Source organism: Mytilus edulis, chromosome 3 (genome assembly GCF_963676685.1).
Source record: "Mytilus edulis chromosome 3, xbMytEdul2.2, whole genome shotgun sequence".
In the NCBI taxonomy this organism is placed as follows: Eukaryota; Metazoa; Mollusca; class Bivalvia; order Mytilida; family Mytilidae; genus Mytilus; species Mytilus edulis.
Genome location: NC_092346.1, coordinates 50,878,926 through 50,894,243, shown reverse-complemented (window position 1 = coordinate 50,894,243; position 15,318 = coordinate 50,878,926). Strand labels below are relative to the sequence as shown.

Below are 15,318 nucleotides of genomic sequence, written 5' to 3'. Positions count from 1 at the left end.
TAACCCCCAAAATCAATCCCAACCTTCCTTTAGTGATATTGAACCTTCTTGTAAAAATCTTTTTGGCCCTTTTTTTGGCTTCTTATTCCTACAAATTGGGGAAAATTAACCCCAAACTAAATCCCAGCCTTCCATGTATTATATGGAAACATGTGGAACAATGTCAGAGAGATCCATACAGTGACACACAAGTTATTGTCTTGAAACTAGAAAAATACTTGTTTTTGGTCCCTTTTGGCCCTTAATTCCTAGACTGTTTGCCCAATAACCCCTTAAAATAAATCCCAACCTTCTACTTATGGTATTAAACATTGTGGTACAATTTCAGAACAATTGATCGAAATACACAACTTTTTATCCTGAAACTAGATAAATGCTGTTTTTGGCCCCTTAATGGTCCCCTAATTCCTAAACCTTTGGGACCATAACCCCCAAAATCAATCCCAAGCTTCCTTTAGTGGTTATAAACATTGTGTTAAAATTGATTTCTTTTACCTTATTCAAGTCATTATCCGGAAACAATCCGTCTTCGAACGACGCATACCACAGTGACGATGACGATGCCAACAATCATGTGCTACTAATATATGACCAATTTTTTTTTAATTTTTGCGGTCGTATAAAAACTGAGGGCAAGGAATTGTATATTTTTAAATATGCAATTCCTTGCTCAGTGGCACGGTACGCTATATATCTGGGGCTGGATCTGGGGCAGGTCCTTATGTTTCTCTTAATACTCAGTGTAACATTAGTATATGTCAAATTCATTATGCTGCATAATCCAAACATTTCAAAAGATAATAGAAAATATTTAAGGATTATAATTTAGATAATTAAAAAGAATACACTTGATGGAAACAGAGTTTAAATTGTTATACTAAAAGTAAATAATGATCTCTGAATGTATAGTACAAGTATGTACCCCACTGAATTAGTATTTTAAAATATTTTAATGAGCACCTAGATACGTTAATATAGGTTCTCATGTGTGAAATTGTTAAATACATGTATAAGCTTATAGACAATGATTGATAGGATACCATTGATGAGTACAGTAGTATTATTGTACATGTAGTTCTACACATGTAATTGTAATAGTTTCATGACATTGTCCTTTAATATCAAAAGGCTATTTACTACTTCATGGTGAATTTTTGAAAAAAACTGCTTTGTATCTGCTGAGATAAAATTGGTTTTTCCATTTTATGATTTATATGTGGTTTTGTTGATGTCTACCACTTTTCCTCTTAAATACTATTATAGTTGAAAAACTTCTGCTTGATTTATCTTATCTACAGCTATAAATTGTTCTTCAGATCAAAGTTATCTGATTCTGTTCCTTTCAATTGTGTCAAACCCATTATAGAGTGATGTAAAGAAATGATTCTCTGAAGAAAATGTAGAAAGATTCCAGACATACAGATGATGTTAAAAGTTTAGCTTTCTATTAATTTAACTGAATACCATAGCTTTCTATTAATTTAACAGAATAGCAGTGTATACAACGTAACAATACTGTGTCTTTTCCAATCATTCTAAATTGCCAAAACCGATATGGAAAATTCCATAATCATCTTGAATATGAACAAGTTGTGAATATATTCAACAGAGGCGAATATATATTTGACTGTTCTGACATAAAAAAAAAAAAAAAAACTTAGCAAGAGAAAATGTCATGAAATGACAAGATTCAAATTCATCTGGGACAAAATTTGTTTGGTTAGAATAGTACTAATTCAACTTATCTAAAACATTTCTTCTATGATCCAATGTAAAATTACCAGGTAAATTTATGTTGTCCAGGTAATTTGCACTGAAATTAAAGTATCTAAAAATTACAAGATGCTATTAAATTCTTATGTTTTTAAGGCTGTAATTTGAACAGTATAGGAACAGAAAGTCACAACTTATAATATGACAAAAAGTCAGTATATTAGGTAAAAGCTAAAAAAATATTAAAAAATTGTCATGCAAGGGCAAATACTCTTTAGGAGCCAACTTTGGTGGAAATAAATCTTGACATTGTGTTTTTTTTTTACCCTGTAAGATTTTCTCTTATTTTTCTATACAACTTATGGGTTAATCTTTATGTTCTATTTTAAGACATGGTAGTATCTTGATTGATTGACAGGAAAAATGTACACAATCTTTAGCAAGATACCATATAAAGAACCAAACTTAAGCTACATACCATAGGAACCGTTCAATTGAATTATGGTTGAAATTGGTTAAGTGCTTTCAGGGAAGAAGTTAAAAACCATGACATATTAAAATAGACAAGGACAATGGACAGCAATGACTGGCATGGTGGGCCATTGGGCCAGGGAAGCTAAAAATCTATTCAATTTTAATCCATTTTTTGGCATAAATATAAAGATATAGTATAAAGAACACCTTTGTTTTGTATCAGAAACAATTGAATCAAGTTTCAGAAAAGCTTTTCATTGAACTTCTCTCTGTTAAAGTAAAATCTGGTCAATATGTGCAGATGCAGATGCAGTGTGTCTTTCCTCTGAAACTTATGTCAGAAGAAAGTATGAAGTCAATATACAAACAACTTTTTTCTTGATAATATCATATTAGTATAAATGTTAAATAAATCATCATAAAATTTACAAGTACATAGTAATTTAATTATTATCACAGTAACTTTATGATTATTTCATTGTATCCAGAATTTAGTCTGATCCTCTATATGTTCTGTATATATTCCACTTTTGCACATATCAAAAATCAATTGTCTATAAATTATTTTATAGTTTTGAAAATTTGGGTTCTTTCTTTTGCATCATTGCTTCTGCAGATTTCATAACATCTTCACTCTGTAGCATTGCCTGGTTCCATAAAGCCTAAAATAGAGTGTTTTCATTATAATTACATTAGATTACATAAGTTATATATAGAATATATTAAAAAGAATGTGTCTATAGTACTCTGATATTCCACTCATACCATCATTTTTCATGTTCAGTGGACCGGAAAATTGGGATCAATGCTGTAATTTGGCATTTAAACTAGAGAGATCATATCATAGGGATCATGTGAACTACAAGTAAGTTTCAAGTTGATTCTACATCATCGTCATCAAAAACTACTTTGACCTAAAACTTTAACCTAAAGCGGGACAAACGGACATACAAACACATAGTATTAGTGAATGAAAGCACAGACCGAAAAACATAATGCCTATAGTTTGGGCATCAAAAGTCACCTATGAATTAGAAGACTAAAACAGTTCATCCAAATTGAAGTTTGGAATTATCTGAATCACAATTTTTCAATCATGCATGTACATAATGGAAATTTTCTTCTTTGATATTGTTAATTCTGGTTCTAATTTTTCATATCATATCATTCGTCAGTTTTGTCTATATAGAGTGCAAGTGAGAACCAACTAACCAATTTCTATTAGCATTTGTCTTGTTGAAAACAATTCCTTCTAAAAATATTTTATTGGTTCTTTTCCAACTCATTACAGTGAGTTGCTTATAGGTGTTACTGTAAAACTTTACCTATAGCTCAACCTGTTTTTAAAATTGACAATACAATAGGGACATTTAAATTGACCAGTTGGTATTGTTAGATTTAAATCTACCTTGATGCTACCTGTAAAAAAATTTATTCACCTAACCCAAAGTTTCAGCATGCTTTTTTCCTGAACTTTTTCTTACCTAGGATTATTCTATTGAGAGATTTTTATTTTACTGTCATTCAAAATATTAGGAGTTATCAAGCCAAACAAGAATGACTATATCATATATGTTATTTTCTTGCAGTTTATTTAAAATTGCATGGCCTAAAATGCACTACATTTCATCTTAATGTTTGCATAGCCACTACTAGCAGTGTTTAATACCCTGAATAATCCAGTCGTAATATTTCACTCACTTTATGAAACATCAAAATCATATTTGAATAAACAATTTCATTTATTTTTTTACACTGATATTTGACATCTCATCCAGAATTCCAAAGTTTTTAAATAATTCCCAATTTTATTAATTTTTCACTACTTCACTAGATTTTTTTCTAAATCCATAGTATAAATTCTGATTAACTTCCCATGATATACATCCTAATTTAACAGGTGCAGAATCTATACATAGTTCAGAATCTTGTAATTTTTTTTATCATTTCCATTACTATATTCCAAATAGTTATCCTCACTTTACAAATATTTTGTAATATTTTATTTATATTTTTACTATATATCACTTGATTTTTCTATATCCACAGTAAACATTTTATTTCATTTCCTATTATAAATTTCCAAATCAAACAATATTTGATCCAGAATTTTATAATGACTATTTCCAATTTCACATTCACTTAAAACATTTCCCCACGTTAGGAATATTTTAGAATATTTTACTTTCATTTTTCACTTTATCACTAGATTAGACTATATCCACTGCATTAATTCAACATTTTATTCATTTCCAAGATCCCATTTAAATGGTAAATCATCTTAAGTTTGTAATAGATCCCAAATTAATAATGAATGTTTTTAAAATCACATTTAAAGCCACAGAAACATGTTGGATGAACTCACACTATATCTCCTACTTGAATTCCAGTTTTGAAATTTTTTAATCTTTAACATAACTAAATCCCATCGTATGAAAATTTGAATTTCCTTGAGCAAACACAGCATTTTATGCACAAAAGTCCCACTAATATTATAATAGATTTCAAAGAAAAAACACAGCAAGGTATACTCCAAACTTATTTTCGAATTTTACATGTACAACATCATATGTAAGCCCCACAAAACAGTTTGAATGAATTATTTCCTCCTTGATGTCCTTCATGACAATAAAATCTTGAAAAAAACACATCACATTTTAAGAAGCAAAATTGCTATAAAAAATCTAAGAAGTGAATTAAAATAAAATAAATCCAATATTGTATGCACAATGACACCAAAAGATTTCAAACATTGCAAATAATAATCCAAAATGAGAATCTTGAAGGGACATGTGAAGAAATGAACAACATATCCATCTGAAAATTTAAACTGTAAACACCTGAACAGCTATTTCTTGTTTCACTGGCAGCTGGACAATACTATATATAAGGGTTAGAATTTTAAAGAAGCATTTAGTGTGTAAAAGCAGTTTAATTTTCAAACATAGTAATACATATTTAATTTAATCTTTTACTGATTTAGAATTTTAGGTAAAAAATAGATAAATTATATATATCAGGGATTTAAAACAATGAAAACCAAAACTATTTTCTTCCCTATCATTTTTTTAATAGAATAATCCTAGGTAAGAAAAAGTGAAGGAAAAAAGCATGCTGAAACTTTGGGTTAGGTGAATAAAAATCTTTACAGGTAGCATCAAGGTAGATTTAATTCTAACAATACCAACTGGTCAATTTAAATTTCCCTATTGTGTTGTCAATTTTAAAAACAGGTTGAGCTATAGGTAAAGTTTTACAGTAACACCTATAAGCAACTCACTGTAATTCAAATCTAAATTATGTAATTTTTGGAAACACATCAAATATGCCTTCTTTTGACCTAAAATCTATTTGAATATTCTTAATGTTTGAAAAGTTGTGTAACACCTAAAAATTCAAACCTGTTTTTAGCACAATTTCAGCATGTTCACAAGTCAAGCAGGTATAGTTAACCTGAGGCCCAATCTTAGAAATAATTTGAGAGTAACTTACTATATGAGCAAGTCCTTCAGGAACAGAATGGTCTCTGGAATAGACCATACTAACTTTGGTTCCTTGTACTGCCACTGGACTTTTACTAGCAATCAATGATGCTAGTTCTATTGCAGCATTTATCATAGCAGCTTTGTCAGGAAAAATACGACTGTAAAGGAAAGCATACATTTTTTTAAATAGTTATTATCATAGCTTTTATTGATATGTTTTATAATTCAGTTTTTCCAATTTGTGTTACTTTAATCCCATTTTACATATGTTTTGGAAGAATTCCTTTTTTCATTGTAAATCAGGGGAGCAGCAACTGATCAATTGCATGAAATAGAAATGTATGAATGCTAACATGAATGTTAATTATTTATTATAAGTACTTGTACTACATTTGTAATACATGTACTTGTAAAATGAACCAAAACAAAAAACTTTGCATTTGGTGTTGATGACATTGGGAATAGTATAATCCATATCTCACTATGGGGACAATTGTTAGGAATAAGACAAATAAACTGTATTTCTCTCATTATATAATGAGCTAATAATCAAATAAACCTCATTCAGTAAAGAAATATTTTACTTTAGTAATACTGTGGATTCATTATTATTTGGAGAATACCAATTTTTCGAGGATTTTGTGGGTACAGGTGAACCACAAAAATTAAATGTTCAACAAATTTCTATAGGCTTGTAAGTAGACTTCTGCTAAACCATAAACTTCAATACCCACAAACATGTAAGTTTTCCTTAAAACAAAAATTGGTACCCACATAAAAATAACTAAATTCACAGTGGATAATTGTAGATATTTTTACCTGACAAAACCTATTTCTTTTGCCTCATCACTATGGAATTTTCTCGCAGTATAACATAATTCTCTTGCCAAGCTATCATTTCCAATTATCTTAGGTAACCTCTGTAATGTTCCAACATCAGCTGTCAATCCTACATCAATCTCCTGTATTTAAAAAAAAATATAACATACAAAATAAATAGATAATCAGTTTCTGTCAATTTTAAACATTGGGAATCTCTTAGAATACTAGTATACCAATTTATGAATTTCTTTATATAAGAGATTTCCTTATATTATATATGAAACTATCTTTATAACAGTAAAATTTGAAATTACTGGGGTAATTGATGTAAACATTTTGGAAACTGTAACAAAAATTTAATATAATAATAGCGCTGGACTGTTTACATTTACAAAATTTCTAATGCATACATAGCATATATTTTCTATATTCTAGTCATAGTCACCACACTACCAAGTTTAAGAATTCTAGGTATAAAGTAATATACCAATTAAAATTCTGGGACAGAAAACATGTATACAGCCAATCATCAAGTTTTCATATATGTCTTTTTTTCAACAACCATATGAATAAATGTGTTAAGCATATTGGATTTACTAACCTTAATTTGAAACCATGCATCCTGTGTACAGTATCTGATGTCACAAGCAGATGTTAGGTCAACACCTCCACCAATACAACCACCATGTACTGCAGCAATGACAGGTTTTGGACACTAAAATACATAATGATATTCATCTTAACTACTAAACTATCAAACTTATTTTATATCTTTAAAACAATAATGTGCCCTAGTACATGGATGCCCCATCCGCACTATCATTTTCTATGTTCAGTGGACCCTGAAAATGCAGTAAAACTCTGATTTGGCAACCAAATTACCAAGATCATATCATAGGGAACATGTGTATTAAGTTTCAAGTTGATTGCACTTATAATTAAAAAAAAACTACCTTGACCAAAAACTTTAACCTGAAGCAGGACAGACCAGAAAACATTATGCCCATAAATGGGGCATAAAAATGAAAAGTTGGAATTAATTCAAATATAGTGAAATGTTTATCAAAAGATCAACCTTAAAAAGTCAGTGACACATGAAATGGATGATGTGACCTAGGCATAATGATACTAGTGTGTGCTAACATGCATTTGCATATAAAAAAAAAATTACTTTCTGCAGTTGGTTTAAAAAAAAAATATGACTGTTTTCCAACATATCTCCTTCAACATTGTATATATTTCAAGAATAACTAATCCAAGAAACCAAAGATAGAAAAATATTCTGAACTTGATCGAACAAATCATCTTTAGCTTATACACATACATTTTACAGATTTCAGGATTAATGTTTTAGGTAATATAGGAGTTACCAATTTTAGGTGAGAGTCATGTTTACATACAAACCCTTTCTTTTTTCTCAAACTATAGTAAGGATGTTCGCTTGTCATGTTTTAGGCTTTTTGTCATATTTTCAGAATCCTCTAGTTTTATTCATTTGAATGCCTTAAAAAATTTTGCCCATTGACCCCCATTTTTTCATTTACAAAACTGTCACATGTATAATTATAAGCCATCTGTAAAAGTCTGATAAAATCATTGTTAATTTTTTGATAGTTTTTGAGAACTTAAACTTGTCAATGATGAAGCTATGAAAATCAAGAGAGAATATTTTCCCGCCAAAATTTCAATGGCTAATATCTGGTAAACAAGCACATTGACCTATATATTTGTTTTACTATTTTGGTTCCTTTATTAATTCCCTATTGGTATATACTAGTGTTATGAAAAGCTTGTTACTTTGAAACTGAGTAGCAAATTTCCTTAAGTGAATTTAGTATTTATTTTACAGACCTTTTCTATAGATGTAAAAGATTCTTGATATTCTTCAATTTTTGGTCTCATTTTAAAGCATTTTCTTGCTACATCATTTCCTGTTGGCATAACATCACCCATATCCATCAAATCCAATCCTATACAATAAAGGAAACATGCTTTTATATATAACATGTATATACATTGTATATATATATATATATATGAATTTTTAAAGTATTACAATGATGAAGGCATTTGTTGTGCCACAGTATTTGCATAATATATACCGTGGATTCATTATTATTTTCGTTGGATACCAATTTTTGTTGATTTAGTGGGTACAGGTGAATCATGAATTTAAATGTTTTATGAACTGCAAGTTTTCTATGTTGTATGTAAACTTTGGCAAATCAAAACATCCACGAAACTGCATATTTTCATCAATCCAGGAAAAGTTGTATCCACAAAAATATATGAATTCGCAGAATGAGATTAATTCAACTCATTCATCATTGTTCATATAGTTCTATCTTCTATCAGTATCTTTATACAGATCTTTAACCTACATATACAAATGTCTTTGAATTTTATTACATGTATTTATTAACTCTATCAACAAATTAAATTGAATTCTTACTTAAAATTTTACCATATCAACTAACGCAGAGAATGGCTTATCAACTTAAAAGATAAAACAAACAGTGTTTCAACATATCAGAGGTAGATTAAGGAAGAGGGCAGTGGAACCTGGCCCCCTTTTTGAAACTACATATATGGTGCAACATATAGACTTTTTACATGTCTTTCCCAAAACATTGCCTAGTTAGGGGATCTCCACCCTTTTCAAAAATCCTGGATCTGCATCTGCTTTTTTACATTTTTCTCACCTGCTGTAAATAATCTCCCTGCTCCAGACACTATTATCACTCTGTAGTTCTTATCTATTGCTAATTTTTGGAAGCATTCTCTGCATTCTCTACAAAGATCAAGAAGATTTATCTTCAGCAAGTGTATTTCAGGAATTAAGGTTTGAATTTCAACATTGTTTTCTGTTACAAGGGGCAATAACTCTTCTAAACTGAACATAATGACTAAAATAGTAATATATATAAAAGATGTGATGGCAAGTATAACTTCTATATTCATGAACTGTTAAAGTTATTCGTTAACCAAAACTGTATGAAAAGTAACTGGCATAAAAAATTGCTAAATACAATTTATCATGGTAGCCAGATATAATGTTATGATTTATTTACATAAAAATTAAACCACAGAACATTCTTTCATTGTTTGGAATGGTTGTGTTTTTGTAAAATGTAGTTCTAATTGTAGCCATCTAATGAGTTAAGCCTTTTTCAACTGATTTTTATAATTTCTTCTTATATGCTTATGTTGTACTGTCCCAGGTTCGGGGAGGGTTGGGATTCTGCTAACATGTTACCCCCCCCCCCCCCCCACACACACACACACACTAATACACACATTCTGTCTGTATGTATGAGCCTGTAATTCAGTGGTTGTCCATTGTTGATGTGTTACATATTTGTTTTTCATTCATTTTTTGTACATAAATTAGGCTGTTACTTTTTATCATTTGAATTGTTTTACATTTGTCATTTCAGTACCTTTTATAGCTTACTATGCAGTATGAGCTTTGTTCATTGTTGAAGGCTGTACAGTGACCTATAGTTTCTATAATTTCTGTGTCATTTGGTCTCTTGTGTAGAGTTGTCTCATTGGCAATCTTACCACATTTTTTTTTTAATAAACGAGGACTAGAGAAGACATTATTATAAACATAATAACTGAAAAAGTCACAAACATTTCTATAATGTTTATACTGGAGGTATTTAAATCTAATTTTTTTGAAATGTGATTAACAAACTTAGTGGTATATAGTTCACCAATGCATTTTTAATGATTCTGATAAAAGGAATTTGATGTAAAAATGTATCAAACAGTAAAGCAGGCTCACATGCATCTTGATATATAGTTTCTGAAAATAATCGAACACAAATTCCATACACAGCCTTTATGTGTTATGTGTACAAATAAAAATATTTGGTTTACAAAAAAAATACAATAAGTTGATGAGCGATGAATCTGAAAAATTAAATGCATCCAACATTAAGTGGGCTCAAATTAAGATGATAGTTTTTGTTTCATCAAAAAAAGTACAATGAATCATATGCATGCATAGACTTAATTATATAATTACCTCCAAAATGCAATATTCATAGCATTAAGCCTGTCTGGTCTGTTAAGTTCGACATGAGCAACATCCTCTCTTGGAGAAGAAACCTTTAATGTTTCAAAATCATAACTAGTTTCACCAGACATCTTTCTTACAGCAAGACAGGTCAGTGATGCATTTCTATCAAGAGAATCTGTCAAAACAAAATTCAAAACGTGTGTACTACATACTGGTATATGTTAGATCCATGTGCACATATTAAATGAAATGTCAAACTTAAAATGCAAGCAATTAATTATTCAAAATACCAATTGATTATGTTTATCATGTATTCTGGAAATCACAACTTTTGAAGTGGCTAGTGCCATTTGATTCTAGTCTATATGCAATTTACATTAAGTACAAATTTATATTTTTATAGTATACACTTTGTCTTTTAAATTGTATCAATTAACATTTGTAACTGTGTTCAGGATAAAGTTTATTTAAATAGCTTTCGGGTCAATCCGGCCCCACGTAGATCCAGCCCATATGTAAAGTCAATTGGGCCCCCCCCAAAAAAATATTTATAAGGATTAGAAATAAAAATAAAGATATATATTAATTGTAATTGATAAATGTTTATGATTTTTGTCGAGCCTGCAACTTTTGTTGCAGAAAGCTCGACATAGGGATAGTGATCCGGCGGCGGCGGCGGCGTTAGCTCACTTCTTAAAAGCTTTATATTTTAGAAGTTGGAAGACCTGGATGCTTCATACTTTGTATATAGATGCTTCATGTTACGAAGTTTCCGTCAGTCACATGTCCAATGTCCTTGACCTCATTTTCATGGTTCAGTGACCACTTGAAAAAAAAGTTCAAATTTTTTGTAATGTTGAATTCTCTCTTATTATAAGTAATAGGATAACTATATTTGATGTGTGCGTACCTTGCAAGGTCCTCATGCCCGTCAGACAGTTTTCACTTGACCTCGACCTCATTTCATGGATCAGTGAACAAGGTTAAGTTTTGGTGGTCAAGTCCATATCTCAGATACTATAAGCAATAGGGCTAGTATATTCGGTGTATGGAAGGACTGTAAGGTGTACATGTCCAACTGGCAGGTGTCATCTGACCTTGACCTCATTTTCATGGTTCAGTGGTTATAGTTAAATTTTTGTGTTTTGGTCTGTTTTTCTCATACCATATGCAATAGGTCTACTATATTTGTTGTATGGAATGATTGTTAAGTGTACATGTCTAGCGGGCAGATGTCATGTGACCTTGACCTCATTTTCATGGTTCAGTGGTCAAAGTTAAGTTTTTGAGTTTTGGTCTTTTTATCTAATGCTATATGCCATAGGTCAACTATATTTGGTGTATGGAAATATTTTATGATCTTTATGTCAGTCAAGCAGGTTTTATTTAACCGTGACCTCATTTTCACGGTTCATTGCACAGTGTAAAGTTTTTGTGTTTTGGTCTATTTTTTTAAACTATAAGTAATGTGTCAACTATATATGTTGTATAGAAGCATTGTTAGCTGTACCTGTCTGCCTGGCATGGTTCATCTGACCTGGACCTCTTTTTCAAGGTTCATTGGTCTTTGTTTAGTTATCTTGGTTAATGTAAAGTTTATGTGACAGTTGTAATAAAGCTTAGATTTATACTTAAGACTATCAACATAATATCAATGATTAGTATAGAAGGCGAGACATTTCAGCGTGTGCACTCTTGTTATTATAATATAAAAGGTGTACAAGATTTTTTTCAAGATTATTGGGTATAATTATATTAAAACGTATATATAAAAAAGAATTCAGACATCAACATTAATCAGCAATAATTAGCAATTTCTTTCAATTGACTGTGATCCTAACAAGTCTTTCGTCTTGAGTAATAACAAATAGTTACATACACAATGGTACAAGCGGATCCCCAAGCTGATACATACAAACTTAAAAAATATATTGGCTATATGATGTTACAAAAAAAAAGTGTTATAGACATGATAGAAGCCTCTGATGTTACCCGAAATAAAAATACAATTAATTATTATTATATACACCAAACAAAAGATTGAATTATAAAGACCTTGTTGATTACGTAACTTTAATTAATCAGGATTTGATTGAACTAAGTGATTACAAGTGGCATTACCATAGTTCACAATCACCAGACAATTGTTGAATAAACAAACCAATTATAGACTAATGATTTCGTTTATATATACTGTTCAAATTTGTCACAAGTTCCCCCATAAAGTGAATATAGTTTATTCATATTTTATTATGGGGCCGGATCAGAGTGGGCCGGATCGACTTTGGGCCAGATTGACTTGGGGCCGGATCGGTTTGGGACCGGAACGACCCAATACCTTTAAATATTGTCATTTTCTGGTATGTTGATGGAGTTATAAACACTAGTAAAAGTAGAGCTTTCTCTGATCTGGGGTTCAAAACTTACAATAACATATAAGTTTATTAGTGTCAACTTTAAACATGTTAAACATACCAGTTTGATACATGAACCTTCCATTTTTTTTTTAAATCTCTCTAATGATCGATTGTTTTGGAGATCTATGAATTTCTGTTCCTTGAAAAAAAAATGTTTTGAAAGACACTAATTCTTCTCTGTGTAATTTGATTTATTGGATATTTGGTACTAATATTATAAAAGGAAATATTAATATTTTGAAAGTTAAGTCCAAGTCAAAAAATAACTAAGAGCTACAATTCTGCAGCTACTTGGGATGGAGCATCTCAAAGAGTTACATTTACCAAACTTTGTTTATTTTTAACCAAAGGAAAAGTGACCCGGATTCTTTTTACACCTTCTGCAGGAATGACAAAAAAAGGCCAATCAAAATCCAAAAAGATTTCATCTTTCTGAAAGTTGAAACACTTAAGTACATTTTGTAAATGCATTTCATTTGTATCTAGTGAACATGGTGAATGCTAGTTCAAATAATTATGACGTCTTGAAAGTCTATTACTTTTTTTTCTTTGACACCTTACATCGACAGGAAGGTGTCAAAGCAAAAATTTGCCTTTCAAGACGTCATAATTATTTTGACTAGGTGAATGCCTGCAGGCCTTAAAACTTTTCAAACGGCACAGGTTAGTCTGTACTCATAGTATTTATTGAGTTGTAAATATAGCCATTTTGTGTCCATTTGTTATAAAGAACCTTAAACAGAAAAATGATCACTGAACTTCTGAAGTCAAGATAATTTTGCAGAAGTTGCCAGAACCTGTAAATATCTTTTGCCCATGATTTACATTGTTAAAGTCTAATCTTTTTCTCCCTACTTTATCCGAATGTATTTTTCTACGTACAATTCAGTATTTTTCTCGTTATATTCCTTATTCCATGCATTTAGATAAAAGGGGTAAAGTCCAAGTTTGCTGTCAGTTTCTTTTGCAGTTGAATCTGTTCCTGTAATAATTTCCTAAACCAAATTCGTTATGAATGAATACGGTAAACCAGTCAAAATATAAACTTCTCTTCATACTCGTACGTGAACCGTAAAATTTCCGGATTTTATTCTACAACGTTATGGTCAATATTTTATGCTTATTAAAGTATCTGTCTATCTATTAAAATTTTCATGATAAGAATTTTTTTTATTTAATGAAAATTGACAAAAGAGGCCAATAGAGAAAGTCAAAATAGCTAAAAACAGATAAAAATCACCAATCAGGGGAAATAACTCATAAAAAATTCAGCAATTTGAGTTATTTGTAGGTATAATTGTGCTTTATAATCTTTACATTTTATCACTATCTATTATTGTTTTTTCTTGATAAAAAACTAAATAAATTAGGGAGCTACCATTTTATTTTTATGGGGGTAGGGGCTAAGATGAAAAATGTTGTCCTGCCTTTTTATTTTTCACTTTTTTCAGTCCTGTCTTTTTATTTTTCACCTGTCCTATTTTATTAATTCATTCTGATTTTTTTTCTTCAAAAATTCAATGACGTTGAAAAAGAGTTTATTACAGCTTTTTTCATAATGCTAGCAAACCAAAGGTTTGGTAAACTTACTTGCTTTGTTTGTATAAATATTTGCTCAAGCATTGCAATTAAGTTTGACATCTGCAAACAATATAAGTAGTGGAGCTAAACCTGTGGATAGGTAAATTTGATTATTTGATAATGTCCAATCAAATTTAAATATAATGTTAACAAATTTAAAGCTGCCTTTTTATGTTGTTTTAAGATGTCAATCTTAATTACATTGCTAAATAAGCAAACATTGATACAAACATGGCAAGCAAGACAAACAGACCTTTTTTCGCTAGCATTAAGAAAAGAGCTGTAATTATGCATACATGTTGACTTACTTGCTGATCATATTTGCATTATATACCCGTATGTATTTAAAAAGAACACTACTATATCATAATTAGTTTTTTAGTGGCGATCCTGAAATTTTCATATGGGGGGTCCCACTGACTGCCGTAGAGGGGTGCCACCTCAAGTGGTGACTCGGTGATTCCTCATATAATCAACAATTTACTCGACATTGACTTGATAAGATTGAAAGAATGATTGCTTCACAGTCTATTTTGTTAGAACTATAAAAGGAAGTGATGAACTTTGGAAGATTTAAATATCAAGTCCGTACTATAGGGTTTTGATCACATTTTATGCAATATTTACAAAAAAACAAAGTATACATGCAATGCAAAAAAACACACAAAAAGCAAAGGAACAATTTTTGTGTTGTAAATGTCTTGACTATGTATGAAATGTTTGCCAATGGACGTTAAGCAAACATCAATCAAACAATATTTTCAAGTAAAAGGAGCCAAATTTTTTTATGGATAAAATC

At 30.3% G+C, this 15,318-nt stretch overlaps 1 protein-coding gene across 1 annotated transcript; it reads right to left on the bottom strand.

Moving 5' to 3' along the window:
* Positions 1-2,668: 2,668 nt before the first annotated feature.
* Positions 2,669-13,973, bottom strand: LOC139516738 (delta(3,5)-Delta(2,4)-dienoyl-CoA isomerase, mitochondrial-like). Its single transcript, XM_071307021.1, has 8 exons — positions 13,821-13,973; positions 10,528-10,696; positions 9,197-9,285; positions 8,346-8,464; positions 7,096-7,209; positions 6,492-6,634; positions 5,680-5,830; positions 2,669-2,849 (listed from the first exon to the last, which is right to left on the bottom strand). The coding sequence occupies exons 1-8, from the start codon at positions 13,858-13,860 to the stop codon at positions 2,754-2,756; spliced, it is 921 nt and encodes a 306-aa protein (XP_071163122.1). The 5' UTR covers positions 13,861-13,973; the 3' UTR covers positions 2,669-2,753.
* Between the last annotated feature and the right edge of the window lie 1,345 nt (positions 13,974-15,318).